At 49.9% G+C, this 23401-nt stretch overlaps 7 protein-coding genes across 7 annotated transcripts; 4 read left to right on the top strand and 3 right to left on the bottom strand.

Moving 5' to 3' along the window:
- Positions 1-1862: 1862 nt before the first annotated feature.
- CDV56_104776 (uncharacterized protein) lies at positions 1863-3085 on the bottom strand (the record flags this gene model as incomplete). Its single annotated transcript, XM_026758395.1, has 2 exons — positions 1863-2898; positions 2979-3085. The coding sequence occupies 2 exons, from the start codon at positions 3083-3085 to the stop codon at positions 1863-1865; spliced, it is 1143 nt and encodes a 380-aa protein (XP_026617476.1).
- A 1496-nt stretch (positions 3086-4581) lies between these two features.
- CDV56_104555 (uncharacterized protein) lies at positions 4582-5783 on the top strand (the record flags this gene model as incomplete). Its single annotated transcript, XM_026758174.1, has 2 exons — positions 4582-4763; positions 4817-5783. The coding sequence occupies 2 exons, from the start codon at positions 4582-4584 to the stop codon at positions 5781-5783; spliced, it is 1149 nt and encodes a 382-aa protein (XP_026617475.1).
- A 1014-nt stretch (positions 5784-6797) lies between these two features.
- CDV56_104421 (uncharacterized protein) lies at positions 6798-7229 on the top strand (the record flags this gene model as incomplete). The annotated part of the gene is made up of 1 exon (XM_026758040.1): positions 6798-7229. One exon carries the CDS (start codon positions 6798-6800, stop codon positions 7227-7229), a length of 432 nt encoding a protein of 143 aa, XP_026617474.1.
- A 1349-nt stretch (positions 7230-8578) lies between these two features.
- On the top strand, positions 8579-9583 carry abfI (putative alpha-L-arabinofuranosidase; the record flags this gene model as incomplete). The annotated part of the gene is made up of 1 exon (XM_026757808.1): positions 8579-9583. One exon carries the CDS (start codon positions 8579-8581, stop codon positions 9581-9583), a length of 1005 nt encoding a protein of 334 aa, XP_026617473.1.
- Positions 9584-12049: 2466 nt separating this feature from the next.
- CDV56_103340 (putative MFS monocarboxylate transporter) lies at positions 12050-17900 on the bottom strand (the record flags this gene model as incomplete). The annotated part of the gene is made up of 9 exons (XM_026756959.1): positions 12050-12313; positions 12511-12660; positions 12786-12934; positions 13034-13354; positions 14264-14429; positions 14489-14668; positions 16594-17648; positions 17696-17824; positions 17879-17900. 9 exons carry the CDS (start codon positions 17898-17900, stop codon positions 12050-12052), a joined length of 2436 nt encoding a protein of 811 aa, XP_026617472.1.
- Positions 17901-20819: 2919 nt separating this feature from the next.
- Positions 20820-22021, top strand: CDV56_102855 (uncharacterized protein; the record flags this gene model as incomplete). The annotated part of the gene is made up of 4 exons (XM_026756474.1): positions 20820-20834; positions 21180-21228; positions 21283-21452; positions 21509-22021. The coding sequence occupies 4 exons, from the start codon at positions 20820-20822 to the stop codon at positions 22019-22021; spliced, it is 747 nt and encodes a 248-aa protein (XP_026617471.1).
- Positions 22022-22543: 522 nt separating this feature from the next.
- CDV56_102689 (uncharacterized protein) lies at positions 22544-23330 on the bottom strand (the record flags this gene model as incomplete). Its single annotated transcript, XM_026756308.1, has 3 exons — positions 22544-22580; positions 22639-22952; positions 23085-23330. 3 exons carry the CDS (start codon positions 23328-23330, stop codon positions 22544-22546), a joined length of 597 nt encoding a protein of 198 aa, XP_026617470.1.
- Positions 23331-23401: the final 71 nt, after the last annotated feature.

Here is a 23401-nt window from a genome sequence, read left to right as displayed (position 1 = left end):
AGTTAGCCATCGCTCAAGAACCGGGTCTTCTGCCATCAACGGCATCCATCTCACACAAGCATGTATAAAATTCTGTCCTCATGTACTGGCACCAAGTGGCCTCCAGCGTTTCCTCTCCCACACCAAGATTGCGCAGGAACCTCATGAAAGATACAACGATCAGGTCTCGCTCGGAGCCAAACCATCCCTCGCCTTCAACAAGACGGCACACTTTGTTGACAAGCGTCTTTTCTTCGGAATCGAGGCTATTCTCGCTCCCGTGCAGCGTCTCGATTATGCGAAGACAATGGATATCTGTGAGTTCTCCTGCTTTAATTAGTGCGAATTTTGCAAACACTGCATTCATGGCTCAAGCCTACCGGACATCGAACACTCTGATTAAGATTGTGCAAAGAATGGAGATTCCTGGGTGTTACTTGGTTTCTGTCCTCGAAGTGATTGATATCTTAATTACCTGGTCCGGACGGACACACCTAACGCAAACAAGCAGGGCCAGGAACCAAGACCCCTGATCCCCCTGAAAGAGAAAAAAACAGGCTTATGGCGAAGAACTACCACTGAAACGCTCGGCCCAAGATGGTCCACAGAGCCTAGCTTCGATAGATCCTAACCGAAGTGTCTACAACAACCTATTCAGGCAGGAGTCTCGCAGAGAACGCCTCTGACCAATGGGAGCTGCAAGTCCGTAATGTGATCCCCCTATGCACTGATAACGGCCAATAGCTCAACGATGTGGCTTCTGACGGGAGGGGACTGTAGAGTAACGGGTGCGGCCGTCGGTCGGACCCGACACTCCGGTAGATTTTGAGTTGACAGGTCGCGTCTGTGCTGAATGTATGCCAAGGATGGCCAAATATGACTTCTTTGTCTGAAAGGACATGACTCATTGGAAAGACTTGACAGGGATGTATAGGCATTAACAGTCCGTTTGGGTCGTTGGCCATTGTGTATCACAACAGTGACCTTGAGCAGTTGTCAAACCCCGTACATGTACGCTAGTGCTATCTAAGGGTTTACAACCGTTGACGAGTAGCAGTAGAGGCATGTTGAGTATACCTCATTGTAGATTATCGATGAACTGCCAACGAGCCCTAATTGAGTGGTACTCTGTACAAGGCTGCCTACCTTACGCAAATTAGTGAAACCGCTACCGCAATTTCATCGACTAAACACTGCAGACTGAATACCCTGCAAAAAAGACTCACCAGCCATATCGCCCTTCGACCCCTGATGAAAAGCTCAAATCCCGAGAGAATGGTTACTCCTTGGGTTGTGGGTCTGAATCCTTCACCAGTGAACCATTGGCTACCGGCTGTCCGGCTCTCAAAAGCGCGGGCCACTAATGCACGGCCCGGAACCCGCCATGCAGCTAAGGCTTAGCGTGCCCTTGCCCCGGTACCTTTTGACCAATCGAGGGGCTAACGCTGGCAGATCGGCACGGTCTCAACCGTCGAGCTGGCAGGTTCTCATACGGATGGTTCGATAGCTCTCTCACATGGCCTGTCTTATGGCTAGGTATGGTGCTTGCTCGGTATCGATGCTCGCCTAGAGGTTGTTACCGCTAGGCAACCATGAGCTGCTTCGAATCGTCATTCGTCCATTGGTCAAGGATTGTTGTTTTGACCTTATCGGAACCTTTTGCATGATTTTGCACCAATGGGGCCAATCTGTCTATTCATACTCATTGTGACTATGTTTATGCTCTGCGTTGGACTTGTCCACTTTCATCTAACAAAGAGACACATGTGTGCCTTGACTCGCTTGATTGCAGGAGTAATCTCGCTTCTGCACAGTGTGCTAGGAAATATCCCTCACAGGTATACATCTATTCACAGTAACTAATTTGCACAAACATGCCTTTCCTAATATCGAGCCTTTATCACAATAAGCAACGGTGAGATGACGCGATGCAATGCCAGCCAGTCAGCAGCGTATCTCTTAAGAACACCCAATCTGGCAAGCGCAAACGCAAGCTGAATGGGTTTCTGCTTGTTTCGCGCAAAGCACTCGAATAGACCGTTGATCCTCTGCCTTTCCTCGTCAGTAAGCACTGCATTTCCCCTCCAATAATCCTGCGGTTTCCGCGAATCAAGCCACCTGATTCCGGGTAAATAGCGGTCCCATGAGTCACTGGCGAACAGGGCTCCGAATAAATGAGACGAGAGTGGATAGACTCGATCGAGCCATATCAATGAACTAGAAACAACGCCAAGCTCATGTCTCGCTCGATCTGCAGGTGCGAGAGTTTCCATTGGAGCATTCTCGAGTTTGCTGGATCCGACCGGCATTGCAAGGATCCGGTCCATTATGAACATCGTAAGACTGGATCTGGCGGGGTGAAAAGCCGCCCGGAAAGCATGCCACTCGCTCCCTCCTCGAGTAGACAGGTCGATCTGACTCAAAATGTCCCACAGTGTCTTTGGATTATTGAGTCCAAGAATTTCGAGCAGATCTTTCAGAAACTCCACTTCGACGGGGTATTCCACCTGGCAATGCCCGAGAGAGGCGGTCCAATTCCACATAAACGATCCGAGCGCGTAGATTGATTCGAAACCTTTGTCGTCGGCGGTGATCTTGACCACCTGAGTCTGGTACAGTTGATCCAGAAAGCATTCCCCGAGGAAGACCGCACCGCTTAAACCGTCAAGGATACGGTGGTCGTCTCGGCTCGCCCTGAGCTTCCCCTTGTAGACCACATCGTGTTCCACTTCGGCCCAGACATGCCGGAGCACGGAGACGACCTGGATCTCAACCTTTGTATTGTGTACGGGTACGCCTTCCTGATTGACCGTCCCGTTCTTGAGGTGAACTCGATAGTGCTTTGCGCAGTAGCCCGGAAACCATCGATCGTAGCCGCCGTGGATGGCCTCGTCTATGCCCGTACGGTTGATGGTCTTTCTTTCCAGGACAGTAAATTCATCGTTGAGTATATTCTTGACCTCCTCTCCGTGCCGAGGATAGTAGAGAGCGATACGCACGCCAGCGAGGTCGCAAATGTCGCTTTTGATCTCTTCTCTGCTCGAGTAGACATGGTCTCGGAGAAGTTGTCGTGCATATAGCTTTTGCTCGATGGCTGGCTAGGCATGGTATATGGTGTCTTTCGAGGGCTGCCTCGCAGATCTTTCTAGCAGCCATGGCGGTGTGTATGTAGAAGTCGCGTTGCTTCTCGTAGGAAGCGACAAAGTCTTCGATTATGGCTGAGGTTGAGGCCGTCATGGATGAACTGAGATCTCCTCTTCCTGCCTTTTTGTTCATCCTGCGCACCTGTGTATGCGAAGAATTGACTTTGACAACAGTCGGCGATGGGATGAGTAGAAATAAAGAAAGGAAGAAGCTGCAGAAAGACAGAATCACTGTCGTATATATTATCCTTCGTTGGCTCCCTCGATCACGCCCTCAAATAGATGAGATTCCAGCTCATGCAGGTCTTACGCTGCGTAACCACTCCTAGAGCCAACCAAATCCTAGTAGGGCCAGCTATACAGAGCGGCGCACATTAGCGAGGGCGATCCCTTGCACGATGTGATAGGTTATGCAGATCAGCAGCCTCTGGCAAATCAGAGCACTCATTGCCCTTGGGCTAAGATGAATGCATGGGTTAATGTACTTCACAATCCCTTATTGTGACAAATGAGAAGCACAGTATGAATTTGGCCCATGTTGTTATTCCTGATAGTCTGCAAGGGACCCTTGTTGTGCGCTGGTCCAGCCAGCCTCATCTGAATCAGAGTTGATATGTGTGATATTGTGCCATACTCTGATGATTCTCTTGGCATTCATGTTAAGATGTCCGGAAATAGTAATCCTTGGGGGATGCGGAAGACCGCATCTCACCCCACCTGCAACGTCATGGAATATGCAAATACGCTGTCATCTAAAGCTTCATCTTGTATTAGATGAGGGAATTGAAATCTAGTCCATTTCACATACAGTTTGTCTATATAGGGAGATTTGCCCTTCTTGCCTCTTCCATATCCCTCAAGACTCTCATAAAAAGGGAATTCCTCTGCAAGACTCGGCGAGAAAAGAGCTGACTATTGTGCTGCCTTCCGCGAACATGGTATAAAGTCTAAGAAACAACAGCAAAGGAAGAGAGACACGAGTAGATAAATCTTCTCTACTCGCTGATAAACCCCCTGCTGTTTAGGTATACTTCTGCACACTATACAGTATTGCAGTAGAGAGATGAAGATGAGGTCAAATTAGGCAGCCGGATTTCTAGGTAATTGCGCAGCAGTGATTGGTGGATTGTAACGGAGCATCATTCTGGCAGTCTGTGATTGGTCCGATCAATTGCCACTGCCGGAGCTTAATGGGATCAAGCAATCAAGGAAGTTTTTTGGCTGTCGAACTCTGGATGATGGATCATTGTGTCGTGTGGGCCGCGTCATCCTGGTAGAGGTCGCGTGTCTTAAGGATCATCCCTCTTGTAACCTCACCTCCCAACTTTAGCAGTTGGCGTATTTTGCAGTTACGATGGTACCTGTATCAACTGCCGACGAGTGTGAGGCGGGAAGCTCCTCATCCCAGGATACTTTCCCTCTATTGGAGATGATTCCTGGTGACCTTCCAGGTCCAAAAATGTTACCCTTTGACGTCTCAGACCATCCACATAGCAGATACAAGCACAGATGCCAGTGGCTGTCGCAGTTTCTAAATGGTTGGAAATGTTCCCATGTCGAGTGTAATGCTCGCCCTCTGTCTCAGCGCGCAATCATCTGCAGAGGGGTCAAGAGACCGTTATGGGCATTAGTTTGGATACTGTAAGTTCCTCATGCAATTCCATCCTGACATAAGGTACTGACTTGCGTCTTAGAGGATTTCTAAAGGTCCTTTCTCTGCTGTGGACGGGTCTAGTCCACCTCTTTCCCGACGACCTCGACGCCCGTCTGGACGCCTGGGTCTTCCCCGGTGGACGACCATCGATATTCTCTCACTGGACTACCCACGGGATCACTCCCGTGCAATGTCACTCACACAACGACTACTGGCGGCCCGTCCCGCTATTCTCAGCCCTCAGAGCGGGCTGCATCGGCGTCGAGGCGGACATCTGGCTCTCCGGAGATGATCTTCTTGTCGGCCACAACCGTTTCACATTGCACCACGCTACCACACTGCGCAGTTTATACCTCGATCCGCTGTTGGATCTGCTTGAGCGGCACAACACCCGCTCGAGTCGGCTGCAGCCGGACAGAAATGCGCAGGATCTAGCGGGTGTGTTTGCTCACAACCCGTCCCAGACACTCGTTCTTCTCATCGACTTCAAATCGGACGGCAATGATACTTGGTCTTACCTGGTCGAGCAGCTCGCTCCGCTGCGCGAGTCGGGCTACCTGACGCATTTCAACGGGGCTGAGACGGTTCAGCGTCCTGTGACGGTCGTCGCCTCGGGAGATGCCCCCTTCCATCTTATTGCGGCTAATAGCACTTACCGCGACATTTTCCTCGACGCTCCGTTGGACAACCTAGATCAAAGAGCTGCAGCCTCCGATTACAACTATACCAACAGCTACTACGCCTCCGTCGACTTTCGCAAGACCATTGGATCTCTCTCCCGAAACCGCTTCTCGCAGGACCAGCTGGCTCGCGTCCGCGAACAAGTGGCAGCGGCTCATGACCGCGGCCTGAAGGTCAGGTACTGGGGGACCCCGACGTGGCCGCGGGGCCTGCGCAATCATGTCTGGCATGTTTTGGTTCGGGAGGGGGTGGATTTTATCAATGTGGATGATCTGGCTGAAGGGACGATGCAGGATTGGAGGAAACATCGGAGTTGGTGGCTGTGAGTTCATCATTTGTTGTGCTTCCATTGGATGGGAGAGGCCATGTATCATGCTTTGTCAAGGCCATCAGGGTTGGGCTCAATGATAGCAAAAGGCGCATAATAAACTTCCGTTCGGTTTACTGACCCTCGTCCATCGGTCCCTGTTCTGTTCGAGTCGCATTCGAGAGTGCTAAAGAAGAGATGGCGCTAGCTTGTCATCATCTTTCACCATCCAACCTATGTTAGACACAGCGGTACATAGGCACATCACCTAGCCCGCATCGGTGTACTGCTGGGCATTATGTGGCTTCTCGGGCACACTCAATATCGTTGAGTAACAAAGGGAATAGGATACGATCTTTGAAAGATTGAGAGGATTAGATTTGAATTCGAGATCCGTTTCTGATGGATGAAGTCCCCTGCCTCGAGTTAGACAGCCATGGTCAAAGGCCAAATTAGGAACAAGATACATAACAAAACAGTCCCGCAAATGGTTTCATATTCTTCTAATCCCTAGATGCATACTTGAATGAAATAATGCCAGGGTTTGCACCCGAAATAATGAGCATAAAAGATGTAGCGGCTTTGTGTCCGGTCCCTTTGTCTAAGGATCAGCCTCTCCGACCTGGATGACCAAGGGATATGAGACAAATCAGGTTCATACATAAACCGCTTTGTAGTCGCCTCTTAGACATGATAATAGATTGCAAGGCATTGGCCTTCTTCCATTCAGCCTCACTTTGACACTTGATACACATCGCAAAGGAACACTGTCAATTCTTTCTACAATGTCTCTCACCATAGAGCAGGTGTGTCTTGACTTTTTTCAGGACAGTGCAATTATCTGTACAAATCCTGCGTTGAATATGTCGTACTCTTGAATATAAATTCAGTCCGATACCCGCCCAAGACTGGTTCTCGTTCAAACCAACCTTCTCAATCATCCTCCCTCATCCTCCCGAATACAAAATATCCCTCGACTTTATACAAACCCTCTTGTCAAGGTACGCAAACGCAAACGCAACCAGCAATCGAAATGGCTACCAATCAATCCGCCCAGTCCCAGCCAACCGAGCCACCCCCCGAACCCACCAGCGACAACGTCCCCTGGGTCCACGTCCTCTTCGACGTCAAAACAGGTCCCAAAAAGCTAACCCCCATCCTCCTCGAGAGCCTCCACCACAAGATCTACCACCGGGACGTAAAGATCTACCCCTCCTTCGAGGCCATGAAGAACGCGGGCGCCGTCAAGCGCGGCAACGTGGTCCTGTTCCTGAAACCGGAGGGAATGAACGAGGACCAGATCGTGATGGCGACGCGCACAAAGATCCAGCAGCTTAGTGTGGACTGGGACAAGAATGAGCTGGCCGGTGAGGGGCTCTGCCTGGTTATCGAGGATAGAACCTGGAGTTTTGGATGGAGCCTCATGCCCTACCATGCTTGGAAGGCGCAGGCGAAGCGGCGCTGACTGTCTGTAGATGGGTTCGCTTTCGGCCTGGGATTTTGAAGGGACGGGGAGAATGGGATGGACGCGATGTGAGTGTTTTTGTCTTCTGGTTTCTTTGGTTTGTTTGCTTTTCGATGGTTCTAAGCTGCAAGCTGGTGACGTTGTTTAGTGGTGCAGGTAGAGTTTGAATGCATTGTTGTTGACTTGAGTTTCCTCAGGTATATTCATACAGATGGCATTCCGTCTTTAATTCTTTAAGCATAAATTTGCCTGTCGTTGGGCCAGGTCATAGTGCACCTTTCAGCGAAAGAGTGGTGAGTTTGTAGCTTTGCCTTCCACAACAACACTCCTCCCTTGCATTTTTGTCAGGGTCACTTGCTGAAGCTGTGGACTCATTATTGTAGGCTGTTAGACACGATGTCTTTAGACAATGCATCTACAGTGTCACAGGATAGATACGTATTCACTGGCAAGATTACGTATCCTGCTCTAGCTTTGGGTTATGTTACCGATGGCTGTTGTAGTCATTCTGGCATAACATATCTTGATCACTACTTAGTCAAGCAGAACGCCACATTGAAGTCTCTGTCTCGATAATGCCTTACCATGCTCATACTAATGGCGAGTATAGTCCTAATGTCGAAAACAGAACGCCGGTTGATCTTGGATAGATGTCTTGGAATGCTCGAAGGTATACAAGAATGACTGCCTGCAGATATCTCAACCTCAATCGCATGGTACCAGAATGTCTGACCAAAGCTGCTAATGTTTCATCACGGAGGCCGGACACGCCTAGACTCACGGTACTGTCAACCCACACCCAAGAGGCTAAGAGGCTAAGACTAAGACATCCCGAGACAGGACTTCGTCACTAATTTAGGCTGAATCCTCCCGGTGGAGCTCAGGGTCCGGAGAAGGCGCCAAGATGGTCGATTCTCCGCACTCTGATGCCGTTTGGGGTAATGGGGGTGTCAATCTGCAACAGGACAGGGGACTAGTGTGAGGGAAATAGATGACAATTGACGATCGGACGGCAGATGGAGGTGATAGAGCTGCCGAGCTGGAGTCCTCCAATTTCCTGTTTTGTCGCGGATTTGAGGTCGGATGAGCCCATCTCGGTAATATTCCGTATATCCTTGTCGTTTGGCAGGAAGCAAGATGATGAATGCAGGAAAGGCTAATCTTCATCAGACGATGTTGCGTTTCAGGCGCGAGGTCGATCGCGGATTTACCCAGAGTTCCAGCACCGTCTCTAGGATGAGAATCGTTGATTTAGGGACATCGTGAGACATAAGGCAAAGGCCAGGATATAAAGAGCCCTCGAGGCCTGCAGAATGTCAAATACCAGAATCCAAAGCCATTTCGACAAAATGAAAATGCTTCCAATTCTCCTTCTTCTCATCTCCACCCTTGCGGCGGCAGCCAGCCTGCCCACCAGCTTCAAATGGAGCTCCAGCGGTGTTTTGGTCAGCCCCAAGTCCGACAGCCACAACATCGCTGGTATCAAGGATCCATCCATTGTCGAAGTGGACGGCACGTACCACGTCTTCGCCAGCACGGCCAAGGGGTCCGGCTACAACCTCGTCTACTTCAGCTTCACCGACTTCAACCAGGCCAACTCGGCCACTTTCCACTACCTCGACCAGACCCCCATCGGCTCGGGCTACCGCGCCGCACCGCAGGTCTTCTTCTTCAAGCCCCATAACCTCTGGTACCTGGTCTACCAGAACGGCAACGCAGCATACTCCACCAATCCGAATATCGCCAACCCAGCCGGGTGGAGTGCCCCGAAGAATTTCTTCAGCAGCGTGCCCAGCATCATCAGCCAGAACATGGGCAGTGGCTCATGGGTCGATATGTGGACCATCTGCGATTCAAGCAACTGCTACCTTTTCTCATCAGACGACAACGGCCATCTGTACCGCTCGCAGACCTCGTTGGCCAACTTCCCCAACGGAATGGGTAACACGGTGATCGCGCTCTCCGACTCGAACAAGTACGCCCTGTTCGAGGCATCGAACGTCTACAACGTCGGAAACGGACAGTATCTCCTTCTCGTGGAAGCGATCGGCAGCGACGGACAGCGGTACTTCCGCTCGTGGACCTCCAACAGTCTGACGGGAACGTGGAACGCCCTGGCCAACACGGAGTCGAACCCCTTTGCGCGCTCGACCAACGTTGCGTTTAGCGGGACTGCTTGGACGAAGAGTATCAGCCACGGGGAGATGATCCGCACTCAGACCGACCAGACCATGACTATAAGCCCTTGCAAGCTGCGGTATCTGTATCAGGGAATGAGCCCGACGGCAAGTGGAGATTACAACTCGCTTCCTTGGAGACTTGGTCTCCTCACGCAGACCAACTCTGCTTGCTAAGCGCTACCTTTAGGGGATTGAGTCGGTCACGCCGGCAACTATGTCGGTACTGATAGCTGAAATGACGGACTTGTGTCGTAGGTGCAGTCGCTAAGACTACCTATCCGCGAGCATCTGGGTTTACATTTTGGACAACATTTTGGACTAGCTTACTTCGAGTATGGCAATACAAGGAAAGGACGATTACTCAGTACATCGCGCTCTCAATAAATGTATACCTCTTTGATCTGACTAGCATTTCCAACGTAGGATTAAGATGATACAACGACGACTTTCTTACTGAATATACTCTGAGCTAGATGCTCTACCTTGTACTCCGTAATCCGCTGAGCTATCCTTTGATCGAAAAGGCTAAATGCTCTAGTGAACTTCTAATGACTACATAGAGACTTGGTCTGATGTTTCAGTCTTTCGTAAGAGTATCACTTTGCTTCAGAGTATGGAGGATCGCTTCTAGCCACAATACCTTTCTGCATTGTCGGCAGCCTGCTTGGAAATAAGTTTGATCCCATGGTTTCCTGTTGAGCAATAAGGATGTGTATAAAACTACAGATTCTGCTTAGATTAAATCTAGGTATTTCTCAACAAGCCAGCCGGCCTGTGGTCCATGGAGTCTTTATTTCTCCAACAACGCAGCTTCTGTTCAAGGGGGGCGCATCCTCTCTTACATCGTCATCATCGCCTGATTTCTATCCTTTCTAAGCCTGTTCCTGTTCCTTCTGGTGATCGAAGCGGGTTAAAGGTAAGTAGCAGAAAACATCTGTTTACAGTGACAAATATGACATGCGACGGTGATATTATACTAAGGATAGTTCCAATTAGTTCTCGTCAATGTCGACGACGCTGTTCTCTAGAGCATTGAATTCGTCGGCTAGTTCTTTCGCGTCCCAGAGCTGTTCCGCAGTTATCCACCGGTTGTGTTCGTCCCCGTAACCAAGCATTCGTGTTGAAATCTTATACCACTAGGGGCTAGGCATCTTCGCGTCATGCCTGCCTTCATGAGGGGAACCAGCAAATTGTGCTGTCCCAGAATGCATCATGCTTTAGGCAGAGAGTCACAGTTACCGGCAGATCAATTGAAAGTCTCTGGTCCTTCCAGCACCATCCTGCATAATAACGACCGCCATTCAGCAATTGCGTCCTTGTTTGGGACATTGATTGGGCACGTTTTCCAAGCCGGTGTCTCCTCAGGTGTATCGAATTCCAGTTTAGACGTTAGACGGGAGGAGGCGTTCGACGAGGTAGAATTCGGGGAGAAACGTATGAGATTGACGGAGTGTAGCGTCCTCCTTCTCTTTCGTCATCCACGGACTTGTCGTCAGGCCGAGACCTATTGATCCGGAGTGTCAAGCATATGTTGGCATTTCCACCATCAGGGTTCAACCAAAATCGGATATCAGAATTCAATTTCGAGTCCGATGTACTCCTTGGTCTAGTGATAGAATCTCAACAGATAATGTGGGCCGCTTCCAGATTAACCCAGTTGACATTCTCAATCTCTGGTGATCCTTTCTGAATCCACTTCTTCATGTCCATGGCTTTGGTATCACACACCGGTCTCCATCGCGCCGCAAGCATTGGGTGCGGAAGTCAGGATCTCGGGGTTCTGGCTCGTCAAGTGTCCTTGCTAAATAATGGGAGATCGGAGCAGTAACATGACGAACCCACGATGTCTCAAATGATCGATCAGCATCGCTCCTGTGAAGTGGGATCCATTGTCTGAAAAGGTGCTCCTAGGCCATCCAAGACTGGATATTCTGGTGGGCTTGCATAAGGTTTCCCACTAGTTTGCGAACCTCTTGAGCTGTAGCTGTACAAGTTAGCATCTGTTTAGCAAATATCAGATCCATATACCCAGTACTTACTCTGTCAAGGACAGACAGCTCTGCTCTGTCGTCTATGCCAAAGACTAACTGATCGGAGAAGCGAAGAAAACAAGTATCGAGGCCACCACGGCCACCGTGATTGAAGCACAGGTTTGCATAGATTAGCATGAAACGAATCGAACATCAAAAAGCATGAAAAATCCATCAGACCATGGTGTGGAACATTTAAACATACCTGGATCGTCACCATGGCGTTTAACTCAAGGTGTGCTCAATGTATAGCTGTTCTTGCCGCGCTTTCCGGTGATTTGATCTTCGAAAAAGTTGTCTGCCGACAGGAATTCCCAGCATTCAAAACAGAAGAACTGGTCGGCGTATCTGAAGGTATGTAAGTAAGGATCAGTACCTTCCATGTCCCTACAGTGGAACGGAAGTACGTGATATCCTGATCGGTCATTTTGTTGCCGTTAACCAGATAGGTAGGGTGCTTGGCGAATAACCACTAAGCATATTGGACTCGAGTGTGCGAGAATGGCATATATAATCATCGATATAGGCAGGGAGAAAGATTCATGTCGCAGAACTTGTTATCAATATGACGTTGGACGTGAGCGGCGCTGTTGACGAAACCTGAGGAGGGTCAGATGACGAAATCCTCTTCATCGATGTCGTCGGGACTGGCAATAAGGTCATCATCACCGATGACTTCGATTTCATCGTTGTTGGTCTCGTTGTCTAGCAAGGCGTCGATTTCGGCGTCAAGGTTACCGCCCTTTATGGCGTCGGATTTCTTGTCGTCGTTGAATGGCAGCGTTGAGGTGGAGACCCCTCCTGAAGGAGCCACGTCTTCCTCAACATGAGAAAGTCTTCTCTTGCCTTTACCATGCTCCTGCAGAATCTCATCCTAGCCCTTAGCCCGGCGTCACTTTCTAGCTGGACTGGGCTCTGAATTTTGGACGCGGTTTTCCTTGTCCTCAGAACCTAATGCCAGAGTCGCCTCGTGGAGCCCGACTCTTGCCTTTTAGTGTGGCTGGTTATTGGTAGAATCCATCTCTAGGGCTTCAATTATCAATTAAGTAATAGATGGGCCACCAGGCAAACCTTCCGGGGAACTGCCCCTGACTGCTGCTTTAGCCATCCAATGGCCTCAGCTGTTTCCTGCATTTGCACAGGAACCACCTTGGCATATCTGACTATTGGCTTGACCTCAAGGTTGTCGCCAAGGGTCGTCTGGGGCTTGTTCAAGGTGCACTATGGAGATCACCAGACGTATACATAGGCTTGTCCTTGCGATCAAAATAGAACGCCATTCAGCTCTGGGCATACTGAATGGCATGTGCTGCTTCAGTCCTGATGCGGTTCCGTTCTGCTCACACCACACCATTAACAATACTAGTGAATGAGTTAGTCCCAAACTTGGGCACAAATCGCACGCGCGTGATTGTGCATTCGAGGCTTGATGACCTCCTCAGGTTAATTAGTTCCTGGATGAGGAGCACTAGGTGCACATTCATAATTGCTTCATCTGGCGTGGTTGGGTATGGTTCCAGGTTAGTTGCTGGACGCGAGGCCTCCATGGCACTTAATAGTCCAGCACTAAACATCTCAGTCTGCTAAGAGTCACTGCTCTCTTCGCGATAGCGCGACCCAATGTCCGCCTTAGCCGCTCGGGGCCTGGATATCCTGGTCTCTGGAACTGCACTGGCCTTTTTCTTCTTGTCCCTGATGAGATACGACTGCGGTAAACTTTTGCTTGCTTGTTTCCGGTTGTGAATTGTGATGAACTGGTCGATGGTTGTACCCTCTTCTGCTTTGGCCAAACGCGTCATTGGCATCATGTTCCAAATGCCTGGTGTGGTCTTCCACCAGAAGTCACCAAAACCGCGGTCGCCCCGGTCCACACTCTTTGCAATTGCTGCCGCCATTGTATCAACCTCATCATCAGCTGAATGGTAGTAGTCATTAAGTGTGACACTGAATAAGAGATGACACAGGAGGCGCATGACGCGCCAGTCAAGGTGCCCCTGGCTGTCACCATCAGGGCTACATCATGCACCGCCGCCTCTGGTCAGCCTCTGCTCATCCTTTTCATCTCTGCCAGGAGTTACCACCATCGATGATGCAACCAGTTCCTGCGGTGCAACTCAATCGGACGTAATTGCAGCGGGTCCAAGCCTTTCTCATTATTGAATTTGTCCTCGCGGTGTTGAGGGTCGAGATAGATGAGAGAGCGGTTAACAAGTTGAGCCCCAATGTCAGTGAAAGCAAACCAAATCCTATTTTTCTTCGCGGAAAAATGAAGTTGGAGGTAAACTTCTTGATAAGCATTCAAAGAAAGGGCTTGAGCCTTTGCCATGGACGCTCCCATGCTTCTAGTCATCCCGGCTTTCATCAGTGGTATTCCACATGGTTTCCAAGGAGGCGTTTCCTCGGGTGTGTCGAAATCCAGCTTCGACGGCAGAAGGCGTCCAACAGTTATGCTGATTACCTAGATGTTTGAAACAAACTCTGCTGTTTTTTCTCTGAGGCTTTTTTCAAAATATGACGGATGTCCTTAGTGAGGTTGTCCTATGACAGCTTTAGTAGCAAGTTTTCTTCGGCACGTCTGAGCAAGAACGATATAACATGATTTCGTGCCTCTGCTGGCGAATCCACCGGGATAGCGTTTGACGCCTTGGGACTAAGGTGTTTCATCAGGAGTCATCTCATATCTTAGCAGCTGTACGGCTGCTCGAGCATCCGCTTCTCTGAAGACTCGTGGTACGTCGACATAGAACCCCAGTGTGATTTCAATATCAAAGTATGGCGGTCCAGGAATGAGCCGGCGCAGGCGGGCGGACGGACGCAGGCGCACTGCCACGAGGCAATGGGCCGCCGTCGGCGCGGACCCGAGCCTTGAAAGCCCGGGCCGCGGCGACGACGGCCGCCAAAGACGCAGCGTTGGTGGCGGCGGGGGAACGGTCGGCAGCGCAGGAGAGCAGGACCACGCGACGAGCCAACGGCAAAGCTGTGGCCGGGAACTGCCAGGGAGCAAAAGTCAACAGATGCGTCAAGCAAGAAACACTGGAAATCAACATACAGAGAGGCGCGACTGGTGCATCTTCGCGCAGCGGGAGCACTTCCCCCCTGAAGGAGAGTAGCCCTCGCAGGGAGTGAAGCACTCCCGCCGCACGAACTGTTGGTGCTTGCAAGCACCGGTAGCAAAAGAGCGCAGGAGGTGGGGGAGGCGGCGGCAACTGAACGCGGGGGCCATGGGTCCCTCAGAGAATGTTAGCCTGACCTCAAGAGCCATCGGTGCCTGGCAGCCAACAAGAGATTCGCGAATGCGGCTCTCACCAGCTTGTGATGGTGAAACGAGACTGCAATGGAATCCACATGGACCTCCATAGAAGGCAGGAGCATTCATTATTGAGAGGACCATGCTTCAGTCCCCAACACTGCTATCAACAGTGGTAAGGCAGAGTGCAGTATCCGTATGCACTAGGATCCTGGGGTATCATTCTGAGTGTCTGTTTGCATCTGCCTCATCCATTACTGGTGTTGATAGCATTATATGTGGGTTATGTCGAATCATCAACAGGCTGGGAGACAGGCCATTTGGCATCTAGATTGAACTAACTGAAGTCAGTACCATGTTTGAGAGCCTTCATGTGGAGGTGATCCGTCTTACTGGAATAATCTATCAGTCATAGTAAGGAATTCGAAGCATTAATGTGAACGTATGGATATATCAGATAATCTTTGCATACCAGGTTGAGGGAAACCAGATGATGAGAAAAGTTGAAGAAAGTTCCTGGAGAGGTGCTGCAGTCTTATATACAGGGACAGGGTACCATGGTTGAATGGATGAAAGTAGTGAATGGAATTTCATTGAATGCTAGGAAGATAATGCCTCTTTAATAGAAAGTGAATTGCAAAGGACAGTGAATAAAGACAGTGAATAATGATTAAGCACCTCTCTGGAAAAGACCAAGAGTCCAAAACTAATATTCCTTTTATGACCTGTCTACTGGAGAGATAAGGTATGCACTCTCTTCATCTGACATAAATCCATGCAAGTAAAAGAGTACTGTATTCCTCGATCCCGACAAAATCTAGTGTTGCCAAAAGCATCGGTCATCTCATAAACGCGAGGATTGAAACGGCCGGACTACACTCCAATGCAAAGCAGATAGTTTTCTCTTTGCTATTCTTCAACTAAAGTATACTCATTTGATATCAACTAATAGAAACATGGAACTACAGCTAGACATAAGCTAAATACTAAGCATCCTTATTGCCAAAGAGAAATCATACATTGTAAACTCATACCAAGGCAATGATCTCATTCTCCATTACCTTGAGAACATCTCCCCTCTCACCTGTCTGCATAAATTTCTGTCATTTCTACTCCTCAGCCTTATCATACACTAATTCCTAGACTGAGTGATCTGCCACACACTTAGTGGAGAGATACACTATTACCAGCATGGTCATAAGGACTATGGCCTCCTTAGCCACTAAATCAGAAGTCCTGCCATTCTCCTAGAATAGCTTTATTAGTTAATCTCAAACATCTTGCTCATCTAGCCCTAAGACCTTTATCAGCTCCACTAACTAAGTCTAGTACCCCTTAAACAACTGCAAGATGATAATCATATAGACCTTGCTTACTGCCTCAGCCATCTTACTAGCAATAGGAGGAGACGCAGGGCTATACCTAACAGCGCCATCAGACTCTGCCCCTCCCATGTCTATCATCAGATCCTCTGGGACAGGGGCAGGAGGAGGAGACGCAGGGCTATACCATAATGTAATCCAACATCCGAGGTTCCATACGAGGAAGATGCAAAGTGTGCAAGTCTTTTTGATGGATGTGACTGTGGCGACGAAATAGAAACTAGAATACGGAATCCAATACATATTCCAGTCGTTAATCCGATAATTACTCTCTGAGTTGGCGACAACTGCTGATAGACGAAGTGGAAGCGACGAAATCCGGGTTTGAGAACCAGAGATGAAGCCCAAGTGGTCAAGATGGCAGAGATACTCACAGCAGCCTAGGCATTCACCATCGACCGATATCAATCAATTGATCTTCGCTCTATTCTATCGATACGAATCAAGTTACTGCATCAGCTACAGCTTGACCCTCCACTTCCACCGCCAATCCAACAAGGCCCATCGAGCCATGACTACACTCACCAGTCCCACCATGAGAACTGCCGAGTAGAAACCAATCAGCACCTGCGGAGTAGTCGACTGCAGCAGCTCTCCTCCAACAGGAACGGTCAGCAATACTCCAAACGCAGCAACGCTGTAGATGGTCCCGTAAAATCGTCCATACTCCTCTGTCCGACACAGTTGGCCCGCACATACAGGCGCCAGGGACAGCCATCCCCCGGACCCAAAGCCAAAAACAGCCACGACAGCGTACAACGTAGCTTGATCACGAGAGCCAAACGGGAGCCACGCGGTACTCATAACCAAAAGCGTCATGACAACCAGCGCCAGGAGAATGTTGAACCGGCCGAGTTGATCCGCTGCTAAACCGGGAAGCACTCTCCCCAAGAAGCTCATGCTGTTGAGCAGGGTGAGGGAGTAGAATTGGACGTCCAGAGGAAAACCAGCATAACGGACATAGGTGGGTAACAGCGCTGCGCAGCCAAAGATGATAAACTCAAACGAAAAGACCGCCACAGCGAGGAAGCATAGCCGGGGGGATCTGAAAGCCCCCAGATCAACGGTTGCGCGGCTCCGATGACCGGTGGGAAGTCGTCCTTTGACCATGGTGATGCCAACCGTGTAGCAGACAACAGCCATGAACGCAATCGTGCGGATAGCCCATGTCCATCCCAGTTGCGGGAAGAGTTTCCGCAGCAGCAGAGGGATGATGGCCCCTCCGGCGGAGGAACCGCCCATGCAGATTCCCGAGGCGAGCGCCCGGCGACGATTAAACCAGTGGCTCAGCACGGCAATGGAGACGGTGGTAATGACCGCAGACGAGATTCCTCCTAATACGCTGAGGCAGAGCACGAAGTGCCAGTATGCTCTACATTGTGCCAGCAGAAGATAGGACGCAATGTTAGCGAGGGAGCCACCCACCAACAGAATCCGCGGCCCGTATCGATCAAACAGTGGTCCGACCTGGACTCCAAGGAATAGAGTCAGGTAGACGAGAATGGCGGTGATCCAGCCCACATCGCGGACGCTGTACTTTGCCAGCTGGTTGGTGCTGATGTAGTCCTGGACCGATCCGACTGTCGTATGTCAGTAGCCGTCGTCCATTAGAAGATGAGATGATTACCTGCGGTTTGAAAGCCAAACGACGGAAACATCATCAGAAATGAGCCCAGTAGACAGGTCCAGGCTTCCCAGCCTCCTTCTGGATACGCCCAGCTGACTCTGCCCTCCGTTTGCATATCTCCGTCCTGCACTGCCAATAGATTGGTTGGTTGGTCATGGTGTATTGAAGTCATTTCGTAGGTACCTGCGCTACCAGATTGCTGCATCTTGTTTGAAATTTTATTAACTTTCTTGATAAAGAGAGACTGAAAGTTGAAACGTCCATGGTGTAGGGGAGGTGGTATTCGTATCCGGTGGATCAAATGTCGTCTGAAGGGCGCATCCGTCGCCCAATCACAGCTAAACATTATACCTGATTGAAATAGACTCATAATAACAGACACAGAAAGCATCAATCAAACACCTCTGATAGCATATATTACAGATTATTTGGATATCCCTTGAGGCGCTGTGAGTGCAAGTCAACGGCTGTTGTGTACCAAGTTTGAAGACCTACGTGTGAGACAAACGGCTACTGACAGTGAGACAGGACCACTCAGGAATAGTTTCATTCGAGATTTTTCAGGGAGAATGGTAATGTGTTTGTAGCTAGTGATGACTCTACTAGTATATGCTGCTTGTTGCAAGTAACCATAGGACATATTGTTGCCGTTGTTTCGGATAGCTTCATGTCTTCCCGTTTGGGTAAGGGAAGCCGCAGGGACTTGGACAGTAATGCATATGGACTGCTTCTGCATATCTTCTTTGGGGCAAGTTTTCTTTCTTGCCAGAGCTCTAACGACATAAATATCGACTGAAGCCTTCTCCTCAAGCAATGATCAACTACAAAACTGTATACTTTCTTTTCTTCTTGTTCCTTATCATATTGTCCTTCGAATCGTGTACCTTCACTATAATGGACCAATCCACTTCCCACTGGGGCAATATCCACTGTATTCATTCATTTTCCAAGTATCCCATTCACTACTACAATGCCATTGCCCTATTGTTCATCAATTTTCACCTCTTCATTCTTTTTCTTTCAGGCACCGTCTTGCCTTTCCTTGCCCCCCTCACCATCTCATCTTTCCTTTTTCCCTGTCCCCTACATTCTTCATAATCCCAAGCATGAAGTAGTCATTGCGAAGTATCTTCCTGGTCAACTGCACCGTTCTCTTTTTTGCCAAAGTGAATGTCATCTTGTTCCCCCTCCCCGCTCTCGGAGCTCTCCTGCTCACCCTCTCCCCAGCTGACCTCTCCACGAGAGGTCCCCTATAGGGAGTTCTCCTGCCAGATCAGAATGCATTTGCTGGAGCGGACTATAATCTACAATTCCACCTAGCTACAGATGCATCCGGGACATTAAGAAGACTCAGAAGGTACGTTCATGGGCCGTATCGGGTACGTTTCGAGGCTTCTTCGCTGACGCTTGGTAGACTTCTCAATACGATCATACGATCAGGTTTTGGTTGGTCGTCGTTCCGACTCGGACACATTCGCTACCCTGTCGGAGGAGTGCCTTTCCAATTCATAGCTACCCCCCAGGGTGGCCGAACCGAGGCTTCGAACCAAAAAATGGATCGCCATGTTCCTCTCGTTCCGCCTGACTGATCTGAGACGAGAGACACCAATCCAGAACGGGAGTGCCTAGCTGAGGTCCGCTGCCTAGCTGAGATCCGATGGATGGTAATGGGCAGCAAGTTCACTGTCAGAACCAGGTGCTCGTGCGTCTGGCCGTGCTGGTCCCCCTCGCAGCGCCACTCCGCCTGCTCCTCCTCCTGCAGCCCCCGCGATGTTCTGCTATGGGTGCTTGCAAGCGCTGATGTACCGCGCAACGGGGGTGCTTCCTCCCTGCTCGGGCTACTCGGGGACAGACCCGAGGATGGCCAACTCTGGTCATCGAAGTAGGAGTCTCAGAGTCCATGACCAAGCTGGAAAAGAAGAAAAGAAGAAAAGAAGAAAAGAAGAAAAGAAGAAAAGTGGTGATATGGTCTCCGGCTTCATCTGTTGCATGCTGTGTCTCCTGATCACTTTTCTCACGAGGTCATTTCCAGCAGAACCCTCAGCTACGCACCATGAGGACGGTGATGTTATCCATGCGGTCATGGTCCTGCAGCTCTTCCTGGCCAACCGGAGGCTCTCTTCTCAAAACATCATAACCTGAGGACCTGGAACGTCGGTTACGGGCGATGTACGGGTCCCAAGATCCGCTACTCCCGTCACCGCTGCCGCAGCTGCTGGACGGTTCGCGGCAGGCGTCTCAAGGCCTGCGTCGCCTGTGTCCGCCACAATCTTTCTGCTGTTTGTGTTTGGCTCTTTCTGGCGTCAGATTCTGGTGTCAGTGTCCAATTTAGCGGAGCTTTGCTAACGATACCCTTGAGAGCCGTGACTGGACCTTTGAGCAATTTCATTACAGCAGTATCAAGACACACATCGTACGTCGACGGCATTGATCTGCAATTCGCTAAAGCAGCCTGCTCTCATTTGACTTAGGTGCCAACTGCTTTGGGCAGCATTTTGAATGCTTGTACTGCTACGGCCGCCTGAGGCTCTATAAATCGTGCCCCTACCACAAGCTAGGCAACCACACTAAGCCAGCAGGCTCCTGCCCCTTTTCAAGATACAAGCAAGCACCGAGACTTCTCACTCTGCGAGGTCATGTTATTGCAGGAAGCTGGGAGAGGTAGAGGGCTCCGGCGGTCCAGGTGGTGGTGCCCCCGCCTCCGGCCCTGACCCGGCCCCGTGGCACCACGCGCAAGCCCTGCGACTCTGGGATGCCCAATAACCAGTATCAGCGTCCTTCGTTATCGAGAATGGCTGGTCAGAGCCACACAGACGACTTGTAAAGGATATGCGTTGCAATGGTGAAGCCGAGTCGTTTGACTTCATCTTTATTCTCAAGCCAAGGATTCGCTTCGCCACGTTTTACTCTTCTGCTATCTTTGTTTGCTAACGATGCTCTTTGAGCCTTTAGTCAAGCTTTATCTAGTGGTTAGGATCCTGGTTGTGTCGCTCTTTACATGCTATACTAATAGTAAACAAAGACAGACAGAAAGTCAGGCTTCGTCCTTTGATTTTGATCGGTGAGTTATCTCTCAGGTCTCTTTGCTGTTGCTGAAAGCTCCCGTTAATTGCTAATCTGAAACATGGGTGCTTGCTTAGTGAGTTTCTACTGCATATTCTTTCACCTCTGATACCACGCGGCCTCGACCTTCTTTGTTCACCACATTCGGCGGTCCAGTCTTTTGGCTCCCACCGCAATTGTTCATCCTGATTGAGTAAGTATAAATTTAATTTGCTCTCCCTTCGATGTCGATTGTTATTCTGATTGCTCTCTGGATGATGGGCGATCATCCATATCGTTAAGTTGGCAGTGGATGAGGGAGGTGAATCTGACTGGAGAGCAAAATCTTGTTACAGATCGCCAGCTCAGGAATCTCAAAGTGTTCACAAACACAGGTCAGTCTCCTGCAATTATACTATACGATATTGCTGACTCTGAATAGTCCAAGATCGTTGCGCCCTATGGTAACTCACGAAAGATCCCAGACTTTTGTATGATGTCCGCGCCATGCAAACTTCCTGGCTCGGTTGTTTAGTTGGCGCCAGTGCCGGTTGGGTGGGAGGGTGCGTATTTGCACAGGCCTGGCAGCGAGATCCCTCAGCTTCAGTTCCTGGCCTTGCGAATCGTTGTCGAACCATTGCAGGAGGCTAGCGCTCGTGCAACGCCAGACCGATTGGAGATATACGGCCTCGACAAGAAGTCGGAAGAGGCTGGCGTTGGCCGGCGTTTTTCTTCACCGGTATTCAATTTAAGAATGACTTGTCTGAACAGGAGACACATCTGTGCCGGTCGAATCTTTCATGCGGTGGTCCCCTCGCCCTGTCTGACACAAGTAAGGGGTCCTTGGAGCATGGGTACGACTGGATGAACAACCGCAACGTCGACCATCCATGTAAGGATTCGTTGAAAGTCCAAACTCCAATGAAGTCTCCATCGCTGATTACTTCCAGAAACAGGAAACCAGGAAAGAAGATGATGCGGAATACGACACTTTCTACTTCGCAGACCTTGCAGTGCCAGGGTCAACGACATGACGAACGAGTACAGGTACTTGCTGCATCTATCCACGCGAGTGTGGTTTACAAGCATCAAGACGAAGAAGAGCCCGTGCTGCCATCTGATAGCGAAAATGAGACGCACGCATCCAGGACGAAAGAGGAAATCTTCCTCACTGAGACCGGATTTCCTATGCCAACCGGGGCAAAGCGTCGCCCATACCATACATGGGTCCTAGAACGCCATGGCAACTGGATCCGAAAGAGCGACCTCCCCAAAACAGCCTGATAGGTCAACAAAATACTGTGACATGTTTAATATCTGCATGGTTTCACATTACTTTGAGGTGTCCAAATCTTCCTTGCGCTTACTGCCATGAGGAGGGACACATCATTGATCAGTGCCGCACCTGTCCTGTCTGCCGAAGCTGCCATCATAAAGGCCATAAATCTACTTGCTCCGAGGGTCGTTGCTGGTGTTTTTCGAAATTCTCTTCGGAGAATTTTCGATCGATAAGGTACATATAACCAACCAACCCCTGCATACCTATGAATTGAGCCCTAATATCTCGGTTTTTCAGATGTTGAATGTGGACAATGCCCGTGTCGACGGCGCTCGAAAGAGCGCAAAGACAGAAGCAAAGACTGGCGGGCCCCTTGGTATGAAGACCATTATGTTTCCTCTGGAATACCGAGCTTTGGTGTCTAATTACTGGTTTTTATAGAGCCCCACCCGATAGTGAAAGACGATGATGAGTAGGGGGGTTATTTCCGTCCGAGGAAGCTGAGGAAGGAGAGGAAGCGACTATTACTATTCAATAGTATAGTAATAGTCCATGGGGATCTGACTGAGCGTCACAAGTACGCGGTGATCCTAATGCCCCTACATCGTCACGTCATACTAACCAGAATCCAGGGGATGGATCCGACTGTCCAATGATCCCCAGAATGCATGACATATCATGGGCGCCGCATGTCAGCGCAAGGCGAAGGGCAGGACGCAATTTGGAACGAGGGGGCAGACCAGCTGCGGAGATATCGCAGCATGCAGAACGGAACAAGGTTATGGAATCCTCGCAATTGGGAGAAGGGTGCGCTTCTTCAGATACCATGATCACACACAGACAATCAGGCCTTGACGTCCGGGTGCTCCCTGAGCGAGTCACAATCGCAGACAATTCTATCTGCTCGAGGAAGAGGCTGCACGGGTCCAGAGCGCCCTAAGATATGTACGCAACAATCACTGACGCAGGATGCCTTCCATTTGCTATCGATGCATCCTCGCGGCATCATGCGGATGAAGAGGATCGCCCAGCAATTCCGAACGTCGACAAAGGACGCTGAAGACATACCTTTTCGCCGTAAAGGGTGCACGACACGGAATCAACTTCGAGCGTGCCATTTGTCCCAATAGGAAAGTCTGCCATGTCAACTTTCTCGTTGGAGTTCTGTGTGAGTTGAGTGCAATGATACTCAAAAGTAAGTATCCCAACATCCAGACGCAGACTGCCCTTGATCCTGACTTCCTTCTGCGCAGGCAACGGCCTTTCATATTCAATAATGTTGATGAAGCTGTCCAGTTCCGTGAACATCAGCATGGGAAAATGGTCCAACAACAAGCCATACCGGTTAAATTCTATCCGTGTGAGCAAGAGCGCCACAGGAATCG

Source organism: Aspergillus thermomutatus, assembly GCF_002237265.1.
Source record: "Aspergillus thermomutatus strain HMR AF 39 chromosome Unknown NODE_22, whole genome shotgun sequence".
Taxonomy (NCBI): domain Eukaryota; kingdom Fungi; phylum Ascomycota; class Eurotiomycetes; order Eurotiales; family Aspergillaceae; genus Aspergillus; species Aspergillus thermomutatus.
The sequence above is the reverse complement of the archived record's forward strand: the minus strand, read 5'-3'. Positions and strand labels throughout refer to the sequence as shown.